Source organism: Sturnira hondurensis, unplaced genomic scaffold, assembly GCF_014824575.4.
Source record: "Sturnira hondurensis isolate 20B ecotype Veracruz unplaced genomic scaffold, ASM1482457v3 Scaffold0001120, whole genome shotgun sequence".
NCBI classification, from domain to species: Eukaryota; Metazoa; Chordata; class Mammalia; order Chiroptera; family Phyllostomidae; genus Sturnira; species Sturnira hondurensis.
This window is the reverse complement of record NW_028073751.1, coordinates 5,524,316-5,542,854: the sequence shown is the minus strand read 5'-3', so window position 1 is coordinate 5,542,854 and position 18,539 is coordinate 5,524,316. Positions and strand designations below refer to the sequence as shown.

Below are 18,539 nucleotides of genomic sequence, written 5' to 3'. Positions count from 1 at the left end.
GAGAAGAGCAACAGTATCTACCATATAAGGTTGATTTGAGAATCCAATGAGATGATGCTTGTCAATTAGCACAATGGAAGTACGTCATAAAAGAGACTTAGTTCACCATTGTCATCCTGCCACACAACAGTTCAGCCCCGACACCGCGGGACACCTGGGCGAGAGGCTCACTGGGGAAGCAGAGCCGAACACCACTCAGACGCCTTCCGCCTCCCCTTCCCTACCAGTACCGCACCCCCCACCCCGCCCCCCGCCTTGGTCTGAAGCAGAAGTGCTCTCCCCTCCAGCGCTGCTTCAGAGCTCCTTAAGCTCAAGAGGGGGTTCAAATCCCAAGAAAACCCTCCATTTCTGAGCATTGGCAAATTAGGCTAGAAACACTGACTCTCCCACAAGACACATGCTCACTCGAGTCCCCTGGCGATCCGCAAAGAGCCTGAAGGTCATTGGCAGCTGGATCAGGGTGGGGGAGAGGGACCGTTTTCAAACTTAATTTTTTTAAAATTTGCACATTACATATTTCTAGCTAGCAACACATGGCTGGGCCCTCTGCAGGGGCCGCCTCCTTGCTGGGTCCTCGAGGATGACAGGCGGGGCCAGACTGCAGCTGGAGTCCTGGGGGTGCCCAGAAAACCGGGAGTGCCTACTCAGAACTACAGAAATGGGGACTGTTCAACCCCAGTGAGTGAGCAAAGGGCTCCTAGGAGGAAAGAAAGGTTTCGATCAAAGCATACCCTGCTCTCACTCTGGCCACTGCAAAGCCAAAGCTCAGTGGCTGCAGAGACTCTGCTTTCTGGAGAGCTCCCTGGTGAAAAGGGCACAACAAGGCTGTCGTCACTCGTATGAGGGAGGAGGCCGATGTGGGGGACGAGAGAACCAAGTCAAAGCCAGAAGAAGAAACGTCCACCCAGTTAAAGGGTGTTTACGCATTTACACCACGTATGTATCTATGAAGAAATAAAAGGTGTTAAGAGCAGGTAGGCTCTAGAAGCAGACCTATGTTGGAATTGTAGTTCCTCCACGTCCTAGCTTGTGCGACCTCCCTGGTCCTCAGCTTCCTCATCTACAAAGTGAGGGCAATCACAGTATTTCGCTCATGTTTTTCAGATGGAGTTAATGCACGTAGGGTAGAGTCTGGTACCTAGTAAGACAGTAGTAAGTGTTACCTGGTGGTGTCGGCCACTGAGAGAAGACAGAAGCCTAAAGGCTAACTGGGGGTGGGGGAGGGTGGAGAGTTGCAGTTCTCTGGAGGCCCTAACCTCCTCACGCTCCCATCACACTAAACTCCCTCTCTCTCTCCCCTTCAGGCCTTGGTCCTCACTGTTCTTGTGCTTGGGACACTTTTCCATTTGACTAAGTGGCAAGCGCCTCTCAATCTTTCAAGAACTGCGTCCAATGTCACCTCTTTGGTGACATGTTCTCTGGTACCTACCTTCCGAATAGAAAGGACCGCTCTTCCTCAGCACCCAAGATTCCCTCTGACACACGGCGAATGCCGTTTCTTGCGCGCCTGCCGATCTTCGAGGCCAGCTGTGAGTTCCCTGAGAAGAGAGCCTGCGTCTCCGCACTCCCTGGTTCTAGCAGCTCTCGACACACAAGAGGGGGTCAAGAAGTGCTGGCTGAATGGAAGCATAAAAATGGAGGGTGATGGCTCTAAAGAGGATGGCCAGTTATTCTCTGCTCGAAGGAAAAACAGAAATGGACATAAGCGGCATCATGGGAGACTTCAATTAGACACAAATTCCTTTCACAGTGTGTTAGATTCCAGACCACACTCCCATGGGGCAGTGTGGAATTTCCAAGGGTCCTTTAGAAAAATGAACTTTTTTTTAAATTCGGGGGGTGATTTTAATGTGGGTTTGCTTGAAGGCAGGTCCCCAGTTTTCCATGAAGTTTATGGAATAACCCATAAGTAATTCAGGTGTCAGCAATGGCTGTTCCAGCTTTTGTTCAGTCAGTTATCCAAATGGTTTCTTGTGCCAAGCACTAGCGAGGAAGCTGGGAAAGAATGTGGCTGTGTGCTCAGGGAGGCGGGGGAGGCTCTGTCCACGGGCCTGAGCCCCTGGACGGGAGCGAGGGGAGGAGCCTGCCAAGGGCAATGAAGGCACCTTGGTTCAAGTACCTCAGTCCAGTGGCACCCAATTTCTTTCTTGCAACCGGACTAACGCCGACAGCAGCACTTTTCCTGATTTCTTTCACTTGCTATTGGGCACGTACCACGTGCCAGGCCTGGGGCGGGGTGCTGGGCAGAGATGGGTCATCAAGGCCTGGTCTCTGTCCTCACTGAGCTGTTCATTAGGAGGAAAACAGGCACCAAACATTTAATGACAAATAGTGAATTAACTGTAAGTAGAAAGGACTATGAAGGGGCAAAATGACGTGATTAGCAGAAATGGGAAAAGACAGACGGCCCCTCTTCCGTTACTCCTCCATCTCATCGAACGCAGGCGAGGCAAGCATTACCAGTCATTTGCATCTTCACAGATAAAGGTTCAGAAAAGGCAGATAAACAGCAAATAATTTTTAAAGAGCTAATAGTCTACCACACAATGCAAAACGACATGCCACTAGGATCAAAGCAGAACTTTTCACTTTCGGGTGGGCACGAGACCTAGAAGGTAAAATGTGATTTGTTATCTAGAGAAAGGACCCGTGGATTCACGTCTTCACTAATTTGCTGGCCGGCCTTAGGAAAGCATATTAGCTACCTGGGTTTTAGCAGATAGAGGCTGGGCTGGCCTTATGGGGTCAGTTACACAAGAAACTCTACAGGGACACAGCGTGAAAGGAGTTGCTAAGCACTGTGGGAGGTGGTGGAGGTTTTGATCATTTCAACCTCAAACCCTGTTACTTTGCCCTCCGCTGCCTGAGCTGAGTGGCACACGCAGGGTCGCATTTTAGGGCAGAGCAGCCCTGGATGGGCATACTTCTCCCTCTCTGTGCAATGAGCCTCACACGCCCTAAGCAGGGCTGCCTTGGTCAGATGCTTCCTGGACCTAGGAGCAGCCTGAAGCCAGGCAATGCTGCCTCACCCCTCGCGGGTAATTGGCTGCAGCTTGTCTTAGCGCTATTAAAGCAGGGCAAGCCAATGACACTGACACGCTGGGGAGGTGAGATGTGTATTTGAGTGAAGGGTGGGAAAAACTGAGGAAAGACAGAATGAAAGCCCTGATGCAATTACCTAAGAGATCAAGTGTTTGGAGTCTGAGAAAATCTTTCGTTTACCCAATTTCAACTGTCAGTCAAGTTCCTTTCTAACCAAGGTGCTCTTATAACCAATCACAAAGCCAAAACAAACAAGTGAAAAACACCAAACAAGCCACAAGAAGTGACACAATTTGACCTTTGCTCTTGAGTGACAGCTAAAAGCAAAATGAAAAAAAAAAAACCACCAAACCTCTGTTAGAGACATGAACGTTGAAATGACTGGTCTGTTGGAAAGGCCAAGACAGAAAAAATACACAAACACATACCATGTGTGTTGTTCTCCACATGATGGTCATCAGCCACACGGGCCATGTAAGCTAGCTCGTGACCTCACATATGTGTGAGGCTGCAGATGCTGGGAGAATTTTCCAGGGCAGGGGGTAAGCTCAGTGAAGGCAGCAGGTGCTGTCTGGGTTGCTCATAGGGGTGAACCAGTGTCTTACAAAGTGACAAGTGAGAACAGTATAAACAGCTCACAAATCACCCACACATTCAAATAGCCACCCCCTGAGAACCAGGCCCCAGGGGACACTCACACTCCCGTTTCCCCAAAACAAGTTTCCCCCTTAATCCTCAGAACGCTGGCTCCGCCTGCACTTCTCTTGCGTTTCTTCCCAGTCCTCTGCTCTCCTGGCAGAAGCCCAGAGCTAACTGTAAAACCTAGGCTCCAGGCTCCAACTCAGAATGCGCCTGGAAGGGACATGATGAATGAAAAGACTAAACTATGTGAGCTGGCCTGGGACTGGAGTTACAAGTAACTGATTTGCAAACCTGTGGGACATGCCCAGCTGCGGGGTGGGACTGCCTGCGTCCTGGCTCTTTGATTATTACATACCATGTTAACGAAGTTCCAGAAAATGGTTGAGTAGAAAATCAAATTTAGGAAGAATAAAACAATAAATATTCTAGGAGATAAAGTCAGAAAGGTTCATTGGAATATGAGTTTTGGGGGCTGAATTGTTTAACATGTCTGATCCCTCCTCTTCAAGTTCATTAGCATCTGACCTCTTCCTAAAGGAAACCAAAGCTCCTCAGAGTGCGTCAGAAATCAGCACCAAAGTTGTCACCAGTAATCACAGGAGCCCAGACATGTGACTTTTGATCATGGTCTTTGCTGATTTGAAGATACATTAAAATATGCATATGTCAAAACTTTATCAGAAACTTAAGAAATAGACATACCATCAAATGGAAAAGTCATTTAATTGAAAAATCATACTTCCACTCATTTTATAGGGATTGTCACATAAACCAATGAAATGTAAAAAAGCCAAGTTTCAGAGTCCACTCAACAGAAATTGTATTTTCTTTGTAGATATGCTTTGTGACACAAAAGCACTTTTTTTTTAAAGCTTATACATGGCAAAACTGTTTCACTAGTAACGAGAAAAAAGTCCTATTCTAGCCACAAATTACTTTTTAATTACAGAATCAGATTCTCTACACCAGTCAATACTCAATACTGAAGTTTAAAACAGTGCATTATTTATGATTTAAAAAAAATTAAAGTGCCATTTTTAAGTACTTATATCACACAGCACTTTATAATATATCCAAAGGTAGCCTAAATTATGAATTAAACATGCAAACATTCTTCTCCAAAATGTGGACCAAATACCCTTTAGAGTGCTTTTGAACACTAGCCTGGTATTAGCTACTAACCACTTATGAATTTGATCTTTTTGCAACATGAGCTTTAATAAGTTAACATGGAATATAGCTGTATATAGTAACCATTTGATAAATAAGAACAACGTTTTAAAATGGCACTTTTAAAATTTACATCTCTAACCATTTTGACGGTCAATCAACAGTCTCTTGTTTCTTGAATTCTCAACCTTCGAATCTTAAAGGCTGTGAAGGCCCAGCCACTGCCAGCTTCCGTGGGTTTCTACGTGAGTCTGTATCTTCACATACATAAATGTGCACTATACGTACACGCTACTCACACACAAACACACACACTGATACATATATACTTTAGAATTGTCAGATGAGCCTCCTTCCACAGGTGCAAGGCTGACCCTGGCATCTGGACACCCAGGGACGCTGCTCGTAGCCGTCTGCACCGGAAACGGGCAAGGCGGACCGGCGTGGAGTGACCTCATCTCTCCGGACGGCTCCACTGGTGCTGACATTCTGACGACCGGCACTCTGGTTCTCACTGAAGAGACTTATGTGACAGTAACTGTTGCCCCTACACGGGTGTAGGACCACGCCAAGCCTTTGTTCTCTAAAGAACCCCATCTTGAAAGACGCTGCCATATTACTGTGTCCTGTAAACCTTTCCCCAAAACGTCAGTTATGAACTTTTTGTGATAGGTTTTCCCTTCTTCTATTAAGAACTGTGTTTCTCTATACGTAAAAAAATCCAGAGTCCTTCAGTGTGGTTTGCCTTTTTCTTTCCCTCTGCCCCCAGCGTTAGTTTACACCCAGGACTTTTTTCTCCCAAGACACAAGTGCTCCCACGAGAAGACCGCACTCCAGCAGGCCCTGGCTCCGCACCAGGTCCGGCGCTCCTGCAGGGCCTCTCCCTCTGCTTCGGGGAGCTCTTCAGTTAGACCAGCACTGCAGGTGTCCAAAGGGGAAAAGCTAGTCACTACTTGGAGTGCTGTCCCAGGCACACTGCAGAACTGTGCGGAACTGTGCGGTGTGCACGCCTCTCCCGCCGTTATCACCTCGATGCTACAATTACAGGGCAGAGGTCCAGCACCCAGCAGATCAGCATGGCTGCCAAACACATCTGAGCACAAGATAAATTTTTTGAACACCAGCACAGGGTGTGTGAGAGGACACCCAGTTGACTTGAAAGAGATGTGGGAGAGGGTTGTCTAGGTAATTGGTGACTGTCAAGTTTGCCAGAGATGATAGATAGCTCCCGAGACAGAATACCCAGGACACTCCTTTTAAAGTCAGGCAGCTAAGAGGCTGTTTGGTTTCTTCGGTGCCGGCTACCTACTTGGGTACTACGGTTGCTCACAAGACATTCACTTCTAGGGAAACTGTAGGTGCCATGATGGCCACTGTTGCGCCCGGCGGTCCTGTGCCTACGAATATGGGTGGTCCAGACTTGTTTTGGGAACAGAAGCCAGGGGATGAACAGTGTCAATAGACAGTCACAAATAGGTGATCGAGTTATCATCAGCCAATTATTTCTGTCTCCCGACCCCTCGGTCATGGAAGTTTCTGGAGCCCCAGAAGTTAAGACAGAACTTCTGGTGAGACTGGCGTTGCTGTTTCCGGAGACACAGCTGCAGTTGGTGGGACTTCTTTCCGAGCAAGGGGTGCTGCACACAACCATGGGGATGCAACAAACGTCTGAAATAACCCCGTCACTAGGACTGTCCTACTAATGCCAGCCTGCCAGTATGTGATTGCTCATTTCTTTCTCTTTGCCTCTGTTAAAAAAAAAAAAAACCTCAGCAAGAAGGGATGAACTGGAATGATGCTGAAAAAACCAGTTTGGTCTGACATCAGAAAACACACGTTGGCTATCGAAACCCCAAACAGTAAGCTAAAAACTGCTCCACTTACAAGATACCAAGGAAGGTGGTGCTATACAGGGCCCACCCCTACATGTTTATTTTTGAAAATTGAAGAGACATTACCAGTCTTCAGTGAATCAGGGACTTACTTGCCTGCGGGGGCAGGGGTTTGAAACTAGTTACCTTCTTATGACATCCTGCAGATACAGGCTTCTATGAGTACAGGAAGAAGGGAGAGACTGATCTTAATACACAAAAAAGATTCAGGCTCTGTACACCAATCAGATCCCAGGGCCTTATTACAAAAGAAATAAGGACCCCAGGGAAAACTCGGGGATCTTGGTCAACAGTCTTCCAAACTAACACCTAGTTCACTCCCCTAACCTATCCTGAAGTTCCCTCTCTATCCAAGCAGAGAGTAATGGACAGAGGGTAGAGATAGTGGAGAGGGTAAAATCCATTTTTAGTCTCCAAAATCCTTCCTATTTGTTGGCTCATATTCTGCACGGTTTCTCCAGGTCTATGGCAAATGGGGAGGAGGTAAGCCTGGCTGGGGAAAGGAGTCCCTGGCCCAGCATGGCCACAGGGACACTGGGAAGGAATCTACCTAATAATTCCCATTGGCAGCAGCTCCATTTCCCTCTGGCTTCCAGTCAGGGCTAACTGAGGAGGGACGGACATGCTTCCAAGTGGTCAAGCTGGGGCTGAGTGTCCACAGGTATGCTTCCATAAGGAACTCCCAGGCTAAGACCTGAGCCTTTTGTTACTCCATGTTAACTCTAGTTAAGGTTTCAGTGGGGCTGGTGACAATATAAAACATCAAATGCGTTAAAACAATTATGTTGCACTCCTCCTATTTGAAAAGCACAGTGGCAAAGTGTGCTTGTTGCCCCAGGCCCCATGGAACAGGTTTCCAAGCTGTTCGAAGTCCACAGGGAGTAGGTATAGCCTGTCCGTGAGTCCCTTTCTTCTTAGGTTTTCAATGATAGCTTTCCTGAGTCCTGCCTGGGTCTTGTCCAGTCCTAATCCTAATTCCCTGATTCAGTGGCAGTGTCTCGATTGCTGCCGGGTGAGCTCCTGGGTAACAGCTGTGTAACCCTTCAGCTCATGGACTGAGTCACAATGACGTACTCCTATTAACTTGAAAACCATCTATAAAGCTCTAATGGCACAATATCCATTACTCTTTGGAGTTTTCCCCTCACTTGGGGTTATAGGAAATCTGAGATAAAGAGGAAGGGCATAAACATGTTCAGGGAAAGAAGAAGCTGCAGCATACTGAGAATTAAAGGTCTTAAATCGCCAGTGTTTCTTAGAACTTGGACACATACAACACTCGCAAACTAGCTTGGCCTCATTCATAAAGTCTTGGAAGATGTGCAGAAGAGTTACATATAAGGAATGCACAATTATCCTGTATCTTTCTGTCCTGATATCTTAGGGTACCAAGAGATACACCTGAGAATAAAAATGGAAAAAACAAACAAACAAAAACAACAAAACTCCTAAGCCTTGGTCCCATCTATTTAAATCCTGAGCTTCACCTCACTACTGAGCAGGAATTCTTGGAAAGATTCTTTGCTGGAAGATGCTCCTTCCATCTCCAAATCCAAAGCTCAAGAAATGTGTAAAAACACACCTGGATAAGAAGACTGGACATCATTCGTGTGTTATGTCCACCAACAAGAGCCAGCAGAGCATGTGCAGACATACCTCCTCCTTCCCCAAGGTCAGAGAGGAATGACCTTGATTCTCTCCAACCTCGCTTCCTCGTTCTCCCTCTTACACACATTTGTCCAGCAATCAAAGCTTAAATGTGTGGAGCAACTGGCTTCAAGAATATCAAATATAAAACTTTGCCATATAGAATTTCAAATCACTCTATTTACAGGTTTATCTTTTCCAAAAAAATGTAAAAGATACAGTAACTCAACACAATTCAAGTTTTTCTTTTCCTCTTTAAACTTCCCTAAAGAGAAATTCCAGAAGCAGGGAATACTCTGGAGCACAGCTGCCACCCTGATGCAGTCCTGCGGAGCTTAACAGTCCATCAGTTTGGAGTTGATCTGTCCAGTCACTCTTGCAAGGACATTCAAACGTGGAAGACCCTGGGGACTTTGTCCTTTGGAAGCCAGGTGAATGTGAAACATCCGTGTGGAACTTCCCCACTCAAGGCAGTCTTCCGCAAGCCCCAGCCCTGGGGGCCAGGAAATTCTCTTCCTCAGAAGGTGCCCATCACACCTTCCATGCCTCTAGCTTTTGGTGTCCTCCTGAATTACAATAGCTTATGATATCAGTCTCATGCCTCTAAAGCCTGAGAAACAATTCCCTTTTTCTGAGTGGCAGTGAACCTATATGTCCTTTTAAACTATAGGCCATTGGGCTGGCCTAGGAATCAGCCCTGCAGACCACCAGGGTACCAGTGCTCAGCAGTCCAGGGCACTGTCAGGGTGGTCAGTGATGGGCTAGAGGCAGGCCAGGGCAGGGGTAAGGGCTGGTGAACTGGAGGCCATTAGGGAATGTGTCAGAAAGAAGAGGGTGCTACCCACTGGGAGGTGGCATATGGCCCCCTAGAAAGCAAACACCAGTCGCATGGAAGAACAGAAACATTAAGCCTGTAATTTAATCTCAAGAGGTTACTAGAGTTTGCTCCAAATATATCCTGATGCTGCTGAAATAAATCAGACAAGAAACACTTCCCAGCTGCTCTTCTGTCTGTCCTAAGCAGACCACTCCAATTTCTTGATGTTTTGATTAAGGTTGTTGGAAAACCATTCAAAAAACTACTCAAAAGAGGGGAGAAAAAATGTGTCATGCAAAGTGAGCGTGTTATTTATTTATTTTTTTTGGTTGGTTTAGGAGTAGGCTGGGTTGCCGTAGTTACGAGGTGCTGGCCGCCCTCGGTGGCAGAGAAGTTCCTAGCTCGGGAGGAGGGGAACGCGGGGTGTGTGTGCTCCCGTGTAAGAGGGGACTGGACTAATTCTGCTGATGCTGGGCCAATGGCTGTTTCAGAGATGGTGAGAGATTGGACCTTATGTAAACAGTGCTGTAAGCCCTCTCCATCCTGCACGCAAACAGCCCCAGCTGCCTGTAGCACTATGGGTCTCAAGTATCTAGAGGCGGCTTAGAGTGTCTACTGTAAACACGAGCAATGAACCCAGCCTGGATCTCAGAGCCATTACCCAGCCCTGCCTGCCTGAGGACTACTTAGATCCTACTTCCATTTGGAGAAGGCTGGGAGTTCGGGTGGCTGTGGAAACAAAATGAGTGTTCCCCATTGAGGGTGCTGAATGAGAGAAATGGCTTTGCAAGCCTTTCTCTCAGTTATCAAAACAAAATGGCCACCCCTGCTGATTTACTTCTGTTTCTTGCAATGTCATCGCGTGTCAGCTGAGATGATCATGGGGATGGATGACACCAAAGTTCACAGAAACACTCGTGTTGACAGGTAGCAGCAGAGTCAGTCATCCTGCATTTCTCAGCGGCAATGAGAAATGACCTACAATACTGGACTCAGCAGTTGTCATGGATACCATGGAAAGCTCAGCAGTTCCGCTGGGGCCCACAGTTAGAGGAACTCCACGTAGTTCTCAGGGATGAGGCCAGTTTTTCCATTCAGAGTCCCCTCCAACCAGCCAGGCTCCTGAGACGGGTGAACTGTAACAGGAAAGGGAGAGAGAGTGAGAAGAGATGATGTTACAGATAGAGCAGGCAGAGGAGGTGTGCTATGAGTGTGCGTACGTGTATGTGTGAAAGAAGTCTGGAGAGCTAGTGAAGTTGCTCAGTCACAAGATTCTAGGACTTGTTTAAACCAGAGCTTCTGAACTTTTTGTTGGACATACGCCTTCTGATGAAGGCTATGCTGAACTGTCTTCTCAACAAAAATGGAAACTGACACAGACATTAAAAATTGTGCATACCATCTTAGGAATTTCATAGACTTTCTGAAAGTCCTGGTTTAAACTATACAGAAGGAACAGATTTTAGGTTAGATCACAGTCATGGTGCTCTATCTGTATATTTACCTGTGTACTCTCGGTCTGTCCATCTGTCTGTGCATCCGTCCATCCATGCATCCATGCATCCATCCCTGTTCCTCCCCCCCTCCCCAGTTTTGACTCTGTACCAAAGGCAGTGCCCATAAAGGACTGCTACAAACCAACCTTTAAAGACACCTGGCTTTGAATCACTCATTTTACTTGCCTTCAAATTCTGCTTCAAATTTCCTTGTAAATTCCCTCTGAGGGGTTTTTTTTGTTTGATTTTGTTTTTGTTTTTGCATTTTATAGTCTCTGAATAGCTCTCTCTCTGTTCCATCCACACCCTTTCTTAGCTTTCTTTCCTGCTCTCTAGGTTTGCATCCCTCCTGTAACAAGTCTTTCCCTCTATGGCAACTTTCAAAATTTCTGCCCCTCTGGTTTTTCAATATCCAAATAATACACGACTATTTCTGGGATATCACATTACATCTCTATAGAAACTACTGTGATATTGCAAAGATTATATAAAATCCAACTGTGTCTGAAAAGTACTCAACATAGGAAGGAAGAAAGAAGAAATCTTGGGAATTGGTGATGGCATGATGGTGTTCACACTTGTGAACTGGGAACATACAAGTCACTCTTGGGCCAGGCAGGGCATTTGCTATTAATGGACTGAAAAACTCCAATCTTCTGAGATTGTGGGGAGAGAGTGAATTTTTGTTTTTTCCTCTATTCCCTCCCCTAGGTTAATTAAGCAACTTCCTGAGCTTGTTTTAGGAAAGCATTCCTGCCCCAGCGCTACTATGTAGGTTTAGTTGTAACCCGTAGGGAAGGAAGCAAGAATAGAAGCAAGTGGGGAGCCCTGGCTGGTGTAGCTCAGTGGAATGAGCGCGGGCCTGCGAACCAGGAGAAGCAAGTGGGGAAACAGAAGGACATACACTGAGTCTTACGAAGATCACGGTCAACCTCGTCTAGCTTGTGAGTGTTTCTGTAGGAAAAGACAAGGTCAAACACCTGTTAGTTGGCTTTCGAAATGTGTACCTAATGTCATATCATGGCTTTAGGGATAAACCCAAAGTAGCATGGGCACTTTGTGGATTCATGACCCCCCCACATGGAGGAGCCTGGAAGAGAAGTGTCTCTAGGAAGAACACAATATGTAACTGAAAAGCAACCTGGACTCTCCTATGACCAAGCTCCCCCATCCTGCCCCTAATGTACTAGCATCCTGACAACCCTGCCTTCTACTCACCCGTCCAGCTGACTCTGCCAAGACTATTTCAGTTTCTGCACCTATTAAGCGGTGATAATAAAACTCTCTCCCTCTCAGTGGTTCTTGTGAGGGTTCAAGGAGCCAACACGAAGAAAGCACTCAACAGGGTCAGGACACAGTAAATGCTCAGTACAGGTTAGTCAGTAGGGGTCATTTGATTGGTCAAGTACAAATTTCCCAGCAAAACCTGGGTAAGAACCTGGTATCAACACTCACCTATGCTTTGGGAAACCTCAAATGCTTAGAACCAAAGCCAAACAAATCAAACTTACTACCCAAAACAAAATACCTAGAAAGTATAAGCGACCAAACAAAATTTAAAAAGAAAAGGAAAAGAGCCCCCCTCTCTGCAGCAACCCTCCAGCTCAGTCGTTACTCCACCGGACGCTCTGCGTCCATGTCCTTCCGACATTTTCCCTTCCTGGCCAGCTGTCCAAACACAGCTCAGGTGCTGAGGTGGTGACGTCTGCAAACATTAGAAATGAAATTTGCAGAGTAAGGAAAGGATAAGAGGGGAGAAAGGAAGTCCTCCAAATTGGAGGACAGGAGATGTGTCACAGGGGGCTACAGGGGAAAATACATATTGCCTGTAGGTCAGACTACTGACTCAATTAGGTTTTCCAATCAGGCTTTATTAAGGTGCGGTACCTACCTGAATGCTTATTAAAACCACAGATTCCTAGGCCCCATGGCACATCAGTTCAAGCAGAATGTCAAGGAGTGGGGCCCAGGGATCTGCATTTTAACTTATTCACAGCAAGTTAAGGGTTATAACTTTTCTGTGTCCAAATGCCTGTGTAATGAAGGTGTTAATAAGAATTGAAATGCAAATTCTCACAAATTGATGGAGGGGGTGGCGCAGCCAGATCCCTACCCCACCTCCAGCTTTCTACTGTCTTTCCTTCGCGTCCTTTCCTCATACTTCAAGACTTAGTTGAAGCCCCGCCCCCTCCACAAACACGGCCACAGAGGCCCATCTATCTGCTCTCCCCTTTCGCAGACTCCTGGAAGCCTCAGAGTACATTCTGCGTATTATTCATGCATACCACTAATGCTGCTCAAATGGAGGAGGAGCATTACAAGCTTTGCTTTCCTAACTGTTATATCATTCAACATTCTTCATTCCTCCTCTCTGCCTGATGAATTAAAGTGATAGAAACTAACACCTGGAAATAGTGATGGGGAAGCAGCCACAGGCTCAAAGCTTCAGATATGCACTGACTTATTTGACCCTAAAGATCCTCGCTATATTATTAACATCACTATTTAACAGATGAGAAAATTAAGGCTCACAGAGGTAAATTAATGTGTGCAGGGTTACAATGGTAGAAGCAGAATTTGAGCCCAGCCTGTTTAACCCCAGAGCCCAAGCCCTTAACCACTACAAGCCCTTTGCCTCTATTCAACCAGAGAATGTGATCCTTGAGGTTAAGAATGATGGTACATATGTTGAACACATTTTAACTGCTTGGCCTGCATCACCTACTTTCATTTTCAGAATGACTATGCAGTTCGTTCTGCCATCATACTCATTTTACTGATGAGAAACTGAGGCTCAGAGAGGTTAAGCATCTTGCCCAAAATCACACAGCTGGGAGATGACAGAGGTGGATCTGAACCCCAGACACCTGACCCCAGAGTCTGTGGTCTTAACCACGACCACATTTACCTAGCCCAATGCTTTGGATCTCAAAAAGATGCTCGTAAGTACTTACTGGGCTGAACTGTACCAATGTCCAACCTTCTGAATGCACCAGTGTCCAATGTGCTATATAAACCACAAGATGCTGCAGAGAGCTGCCCGGGCAGCTCTCCAGCCCAGCAAGCATATAATAAATATAAGCTGCTGCTGACATGTGTGTGCTTCCTGCCAACCACTTTCTCTCAGCTCTATCTATATATACACCATATACCCCTGTATATGCAACTCATGCTCTCCCCTCCTTTGCTCACTGTGGACAAGGAGCAAGTGTGTGGCTAAGATCTCTAATGACTGGCTTCCCCAACTGCAAGAAACACTAGCTGGAAGAGGCACACACCCCTGTGTATATCAAGCATTTCCTCATTTAACAAGTGTTCATTCAGCACCTACCACATGCCAGACACTGTGCTACGTCCTTGCACATGGTACAGAGCAAGCAGACATGATTCTACTCTCAGGGAGAGATAATGTATAATAAACAAGCATATAATCTTAGGTTGAGATGAGAGGAGAAGAGAGAAAGAGACCGGGATAGGGAAGTCGGTGGGTGGAGAGGAGCTCAGCAAGCTAAAACCTAAATGATCCAAAGGAGCCAGTGGGCAGGGATGATGCAAGGACAAATACATGAAGATGGGGAGAAGCTTGGTGTAATTTTAGAACAGTTGTCTGCAATTTTTCTTAAAGACCCAGATAGTAAATATGTGTTTCTACTCAACTCTGCCACTGTCATGCCACCAACAATATATAAACAAAGAGGCACGGGTGGCTGCATTCCAGTAAGGCTTTGGTTACAAAAAACAGGCAGGAGGCTGGATTGACCAGCAGGTCACAGTCGGCCGACCCTGCTGGAGAACATAAAGGCCTGTGAGGCTTCAGCATATCAAGGGGGGTGAGGGGGGGCCAGGGGGGCAGGAGCCAGACCACGGAGGTCCTCGTCAACAATTCTAAGAGCAGTGGGAGGCCCCTGGAGTATTTGAAGCAGGAGAATAACATGATGTGATTTCCATTTTCCAAAGGTAACTCTGGCTGCCTGCGATGTCGAGGCCGGTTATGAGAGCAGGAGTGGACGTGCAAGGCCAGTCCTGCAGCCGGTAGAAACACTCGGGTGAGAGACGGGGGAGCCTGGGCTTCGGTGTGACAGCATAGAGGGTTGGGGAGGCTGAAGACCCTACAGAGGAGCCTTCTGCAACTCCCCTGCCTGAGCAGCTCGACAGCCCTCGTGAGGATGTTCTCTGTCAGCAAAAAATCTCCAGGGCAGCCCTGCCTTGCATTCACACTGCCCCCTGTACTCCAGAATCATTGGATCCAGTCCATCTCAAATCTTGATAAAGGTATCCCAAGAACTCAATTTTAGTGAACACTGTGTGAATTTTCCAGGTATTGCTAATCACGTAGCTTCAAGATGACTAATGTTCCTGAGAACACGAGCTATTTGTCTTTCCAGTTACTGTCTGAGATGCTTGCACTTGGTGAAGAGGACAGTTTCCTAGCAGATTGGCAAGGGCCGACACGAGTTATTGCCAAGCACTGCACAGCCACTGCCCACTGCGCAAAGTCCAAAAGCTGACCGAGCAGCCACTCCAGACGTGCAGCACGGACCCCTGGAATCCACAGGCTTGGATATTAATCATTACAAAACACCAGACTTTCCCCTCTTCCTCCTCCTTATTTATGCTTCTTGCTCTCAAAAACTCTCTCTCCCTCCCATTAGGAAACTTTCTTCAAATTGGTCTGATGATTTACCTGACATCTGCAGAGCATTCAACTTAAACAGCCCCCAGCTGGTATCTCCAGCAATACACTAACAAGAGATAGAACAAAGAAAGAGGTCTTCCTGCCTACTGCATAAATAGTTTTTTCCCACTGAAATGCCTGATTTCTTGGGAAGAAAGGCAAGACAGGTGAAGGGTAGGAGAAAATAGAGGATATGTATTAGTAGCAACTTCTAAAAATCAGACATAATAAAATGTTGTCACCCAAACCAGTCTATATAGTGGATTAACTACTTTGTCAGAACCTTCTTCGACTGTGGCTCAGTCAACAGTGAAAGGTGTTTTCTTCTTAAGAAGAAAGGCTTAATTTGGCCTTTTGCTCTTCAGGGAACTTGAAAGGTCACTGGCACTGCTGATTAGAAACAAACTAGTGTCACGAAGCCCTGCCACGACTTCCAGAGACCACGGGAAGGCTCGGGAAAGGCGCCTGACTGGTGACACCAAACTGCTCTCCTGCTCTCATTTGTCAGGGCAGGAGTTATGACAATTATCAAGGTGTGTGGTGGGAGAGGGCATCAGACCTGCTGGGCAGAGCACCCTGACGGGAAGGAAAGCACTTGGCAGTCCAAAATCCCCTAGGTGTCTTCAGCTACTTCAACTACTTCAGAAGCAGACTTAAAAACGGAAGGTGGGAACGTAAAATGGCACAATCCCTTTGTAAAATAGTTTGGCAGTTCCTTAAATAGTTAAACACAGAGCTACTACATGACCCAGAAATCCTATCCCTAGGTATATCACCAAAGTTGAAAATATACTTCCTCACAAAAACTTGCACACAAATGTTTACAGCACCATGACTCATAACAGCCCCAAAGTGGACATGGTCAAAATGCTCGTCAATTGATGAAGGGATGAATCAAATGTGATACGTTCCTACAGTGGAATATTACCCAGTAGTAAAAGGGAATAAAGTTCTGACACATGACACAACATGGATGAACCCTGAAAATATACTAAGTGAAAGAAGCCAGTCACAAAGGCTACGTGCTGCGGAATTCCATTTATACGAATTACCCAGAGCAGGCAAACTTACAGTGATGGAGAGAACAGCAGGTACCCAGGCTGGATGGGGTTGGGTCAGGGGTAAATGGGGCATGATTGCTAAAGTGGACAGGGTTTCTTTTTCTTTGGCGGGCAATGAATACATTCTGGAATTAGAGGATGGTGAGGATTACACAACTCCGAATATACCCCAGACCACTGACTTGTACAATTTTATGGTACGTGGGACTCTCAATACCATGTTTTTAAAAAATGGAAGACAGCTACACTCAAGAAAAGGAATCACAAAACATGTACCCACACATTCAGATGCCTTTGGGGAGCCTAAACAAATTCTGCCCCTGGGATCGGGGGTCCTCTGAATCCTCAGAGTGAACAGCTGGAACATGGCAGCCCCTAGCCCACGGGGACAGTGTTCGGGGTTTGGAGGACAGACCTACAAACCGAGCTCCTCTGTAAGTGTGGAGCTCTCTCAAGTCCTACAAGGCCTGCTTATCTGTAGGCAGCAGCCCTTCCCCTGCTAACAGAGCAGCCCCACTCTGGTTTGTCTGCTGTGGAAACCTTGTCATGTTACGGCTGGGCTGCGACTCCCCCCACAGGCCCCTCTGGAGGCCTTGCACAGGCCCAGACGAAAAGGAGTGGAGGTTTAGGGACAGTGCTTTGGGAGCTCCGAGAACCACAAAAGAGGATGCAGGCCCAGCAGGTCCAGTGCCGAGAGAGACCCGGGAACCCCCCAGATGCCCCGTGACCATTCTCTCCCTCTTTCTACTATGCCTGATCGGGACCTCTGCCATAAACCACGCAGGGGCTGTGCACACCGGGCAGCCCCTTGCCATGTGGGTGCAGACAAGGGTGGTTTCCCAGGAGCCCGCCTCTGATTTGGCTTGGACCTGGAGCCCCTTACACATAGCCAGGGCCCAGGGAGTAAAGGTGCGTCACCAACAGCCCAGCCGAGAGCCAGGCCTGGGTCCTATCAGCTGACAAGGAAAGACTGTCACTGTGAGTCATGATAGCGTCAGGGTCTTTGTCTAAGATGGATGTAGTGACAATGATGATAACCACAACAATAACACACTGAATGCTTAATATGTATCGAGTACTATTTTAAACAGGTGATATGCACTGTCTTGATTTTCTCTCCCAACCCTCCGTTACCTGGTTGAGGTCGTACAGGAGGAAGTGATCAAACAGGACTTGTGCTTTGGTAGCCTGCATCCAGAGTTTGTGTTCTCCAGTTCTACGTGGGAGCCTTGGCTGACCTTATTTCTGGGTCTCAGGCAGGTGGTGGGAGGTGTGGTCTAGGCGAGGGTGGGTTGCCTGGCCATGAGGGGGAGTGCTTGGGCAAAATGCACTCACCATGCCCAGGAACTGCGCCCCCACACCACCTGAGATCCAGAAGGGGCCCTGGAAAATGTCCAATTCCTGAAACCAGGTAGATGATTTTGCTTCCTCCTTTAAGCAAAATAGACCCTTTCACCCAGGGATCCGGAAAGATCAACCCAAAGAACTTCACCTGGGGAAAATCTCAGCTGTAACGGCAACTTGGGCTTTATCTCAGAATCCTGATTTCAACCCGAGGCACATGATAAGTTATGACAAACTATGATATCAATTCTCCCCTTTAAAAATATATTTTTCGGGAGGAAGGTAAACAAAAGAAAGAAAGAAAACGATGCATCGACCAAGTACTAGATTTAAATCCTACAGAGCAGCTGCTGTGAATCCATTTCACACCAAAACACCAGAGCAGGGCAGCTGGCAGGGCCTGGGTGGTTCGGCTCTCGGGGAGGAGGAGCAGGGATACAGCGAGGCTTGCTGCCCAGAGCTCGCACAGTGCCCTGCCAGCTTGGAAACTGGATTCACTTGCTATGGGCAGTGAATGCCACTGAACCCAAGAGGAAAGGTGCACAGAACCTGCGGGCTAAGTCGCCACCCTGAGCTTCTAACCACTTGCAAGATGGCTGTTCTCCGCTCCTTCATCTCCTACTCTCTGTTCAGTCCCAGACTCTCAAAGCCACTGGCAGGTGCTTGGCTGAGTCCAGTGCAGGCACAATCGAACTCAATGTCCACAACCCTGTGATAAGACTGCCTCTGTCTGCTGACGACACTCTTGACAGT

General features: G+C 47.1%; 1 protein-coding gene across 4 annotated transcripts in view; it reads right to left on the bottom strand.

Moving 5' to 3' along the window:
- Positions 1-4,383: 4,383 nt before the first annotated feature.
- ARHGAP26 (Rho GTPase activating protein 26) overlaps positions 4,384-18,539 on the bottom strand; it is a 420,536-nt gene continuing 406,380 nt past the window's right edge. For all 4 annotated transcript variants that reach the window (XM_037062978.1, XM_037062987.1, XM_037062996.1 and 1 more), the window contains one exon: positions 4,384-10,346. In XM_037062978.1, the coding sequence (XP_036918873.1) occupies positions 10,258-10,346 (89 nt within the window). In that variant the 3' untranslated portion in view covers positions 4,384-10,257. The remainder of the gene's footprint in view (positions 10,347-18,539) is intronic.